Source organism: Austrofundulus limnaeus, unplaced genomic scaffold (assembly GCF_001266775.1).
Source record: "Austrofundulus limnaeus strain Quisiro unplaced genomic scaffold, Austrofundulus_limnaeus-1.0 Scaffold307, whole genome shotgun sequence".
In the NCBI taxonomy this organism is placed as follows: domain Eukaryota; kingdom Metazoa; phylum Chordata; class Actinopteri; order Cyprinodontiformes; family Rivulidae; genus Austrofundulus; species Austrofundulus limnaeus.
This window is the reverse complement of record NW_013952709.1, coordinates 396,299-399,823: the sequence shown is the minus strand read 5'-3', so window position 1 is coordinate 399,823 and position 3,525 is coordinate 396,299. Positions and strand designations below refer to the sequence as shown.

The 3,525-nt window shown below is 33.9% G+C and overlaps 1 protein-coding gene across 1 annotated transcript in view; it reads left to right on the top strand.

Moving 5' to 3' along the window:
* The window catches only part of khnyn (KH and NYN domain containing), a gene marked incomplete at its 5' end in the record, with an annotated part of 20,314 nt that overhangs the window by 7,084 nt on the left and 9,705 nt on the right, over window positions 1–3,525 (top strand). Inside the window, 1 exon segment of the mRNA XM_014021837.1 lies at window positions 1,107–1,241. Within this exon segment, the coding sequence (XP_013877291.1) occupies window positions 1,107–1,241 (135 nt within the window).

The window sequence follows — 3,525 nt, the reverse complement described above, 5'->3', positions numbered from 1 at the left end:
GTGTACGGCCTCTTTCAGAACGTACGCTGACGGATTGTAGACAGGCACGGGAACTGACAAACAGCCCAAATCATGGATTTGGAAAATCCCTTTTTGCCTTGACAAGGAATACTTTAAGTACACTGGTTGGAGTCCTAACTGGGCACAATCTGCTCAACCGCCATAAAATGGTGATGGGACTCCAAGACAATGGTCTGTGTGATGCCTGTGGCATTGAATAAGAGACTTCTTTGCACTACTTAGGCCAATGCTTGGCTCTGAGTAGTCTAAGGGAAAGAATTCTTGGAGACCCCTTTGTGGATCCCGAGAAGCTTAGAACACTGAGGGTTTCTAACCTGGTGTCCTTCATCCGAGGGACAAAAAGGTTTGATTAAAGCCCAGTATCTTTTGGGGAGAGCAATGGGCCCACTTATGAGGCCCCCGCTCACCTGGGTTGTACCCATCCCCAATTACCAATACCGCTGTAAACTCTTCGTCTTTTTTTATTTGATTTAAATTGTTTATTCTTTTCATTTAAAACCAAAAATTTTATACACATTAAAAACAAAAGATGTACACAACAAAAAAAAAATATACAAATCAAATTGAAATGAAAGGAGGTGACTTCCATCATTTCCGGTATCACTAAATTTGAAAACAACAATCATATATTTTGCTTTTGGATTTGGATAGCTTGAAGCAAAAACTAAACACTGTGGATTTTGAAATTGTTTGATTTTACATTTTTGCGGAAAACGGGAAAAATAAGAAAACTCTATTGTTTTCTTTTTCAGTTTTGTTTTGAGACAGAAAAGTGATGAAGATGACGAAGAGACTAATATTCAGTTCTGTTTTCTACGGAAGTGGCTTAAAAAAAGTGACAGAAAAACGAACCACACGGACTATACAGAGATTTGTATACTCATTGGGTCTCATTCACTGTCTTAAACTTTTTTTTCTACTTGTATGATATTCTTCTGTATATTATGTCATAGTTGACACTGATGAAAGCAACAGTTTAGTAACCATAACCATGTCTCACATGCCATCAGTGCTATATGGAAACTGTTATTCTTAAAAAAGCTGCTCTTATTTGATTAACATTTGATGACACGTTTGTCTTTTAGTTATTTGTAAAGGGAGTTGTGAATCAGGAGGAGCAGCAGGAGGTTCAGTACCCGCAGGCCCTTCACTGCATCTTCTGTGGAGCCCAAGGCCTCTTCATGGACAGCCTAATTAGAAACACCTCCGCAGTTATAGTGGTAAGTCCTCCGCATGGTGTAACTTTTGCAGCTACGCTTCCATCACTCTGTTGGTTGTCAGCAAAAAATAAACAATTTTCAGCTTATCAAAGGTTTGTCTCTAGCTGTCACCCACTGAGGATTGGGAACAAAATGTAAAAAAGTACAAAAAGACAGAACCGACTAATGCGTTAACTTACTGTCAGTATTTAAAAACACAAGAAAATTCTACTTTAAACGTAATAAAAAGGGTAAGATAGTTGAATACTGTAGGAAAAAATGTCCTGTTGAGTCACCTTAAGTCACTTTTATTTTTGAACAAATGCCACATCAGCTTGTGACGCGTCACTTATGGAACAATGGTGTAACACAGATATTGACTAATAAAGTCATATATAGGAATTAAAGCTTTGCCAACAAATCAGAAACCACATTGTTGCTCAATGCTTGTGGTATCAGCTACAGTTATGACATATGTGTGTAATAAATAAAAGCTGATTTTAAACGTAAAACTGGAATTTTGTTACTGGGACTTTTTTTGTGGTTGTTATTAACACACGTTTTTAAAATGGCAATGTACAACTTAAGGAAAAATCACAGCTTTTTGGTATTTTTGTTTTCACTATTAGCTGCTGTTCATTCAAGCAAGTTACTACTGTTTTTGTTAATTATGATATGTTTTTTTTAGTTGATATTGTCTCAGTGTAAGAAACTGAGTGCTTAGATTTCAGACTTACTCACGTTAAACTGTACGTACAGTGGATTGAAAAGGGATTCACCCTCCATGGTATTCTCTTTTTCCTTTTCTTTCTGGAGTTTAAATCAATTTTTATTGTGTTCATTACTAATTCTTCATAGGGTTGGGCAAAATTGTATTGTGTGCAATTAATCATATTTTTTGGGACTTGATGATTAATACGATTAATGCCGCCAGACAGGAGGTTTCCCTKTTCAGTCCGCTCAGCGCTCCTCTCTGCTTTAAATATTTTAAGTAAAAATCATTATGGTTTTAGAGCTAATAACTCAACATCAATGGCACTCATGGACTTAATTGAACAAATAACAACAGCTGTTGATCAAAAACAATATTGTGTCAGTGTTTTGTTGATTTAAAAAAAAAGCATTTGATACCATTGACCATAGTATCCTTCTGGATAAATTAAACAAATATGGAGGTCCAGCACTACAGTGGGTATCAAGTTATTTAACCAATAGGAAACAGTTTGTACAAATTAATGATGTAAGATCTGAACTTTGTAATATTGTATGTGGGGTTCCACAGGGTTCTGTACTGGGACCAAAGTTGTTTCTCCTATATATTAATGACTTGGTAAAGGTATCAGGGTTGTTTAAATGTGTTTTATTTTCAGACGACACCACATTTTTTTGCTTATGTAATAAGAACTGATGCTGGAAATGATGGAAATGGAATTTGTAAAAGTACAAAATTGGTTTAAACATAATAAATTATGATTAAATTTGGATAAAACAAATTACATGATATTTAGTAATAGAAAGAAAACAATTGATGTTCCATTTAGAGTAGAAGCTGTTGAAATCTGTAGAGTCAATGAGGTGAAGTTTTTGGGAATCATTGACAAAAAACTGACATGGAGACCTCATATAAACAACTTAAGAACAAAAATTGCAAAATGTATTGCAGTATTGTATAAAGTTAAGGAGTTATGTAATGATTAAGCACTATTTTACTATATAATGCAATAATTGTTCCACATTTGATTTATTGTATAGAAGTCTGGAGAAATGCATGTAAACCATTATTAATCGTATTTTTATTTTACAAAAAAGAGCCATAAGAATTATTACAAGAAAGCATTACTTTCACACATCTAATATATTGTTTCATCAGTTAAGGTTGTTAAAATTTCACGAGTTGGTTGATTATAACATTCTGCAGGTTATGTATAAGGCTCATAGAAATGCGTTGCCGTCAGACATCCAATCACATTTTGTTAAGAGGGAAAGCTGCTATAATTTGAAAGGATTACAAATGTTTGTTAAACCGAAAATCAGAACAAACTTGAAGGACAGATGCACTTCAGTAAAAGGTGAAAGACTATGGAATAACCTGGAGGATGACTGTAAAAGCATTGAATCAGGGAATTTCTTTAAGAAAAAAAAAAACAAAGAAAAAATGTTAAAGAAATATGAAATTGTTTAATGTGTATTAGTTAGTGTTTGAGGAATTGAAATTTTTGTTTTGTTTTATTATTTGGTTTATCATTGTTTGAAATATTTTTTAATTAAAAAAGGGGCAGATATAAGATTTTTTTTCTTCTGCTGC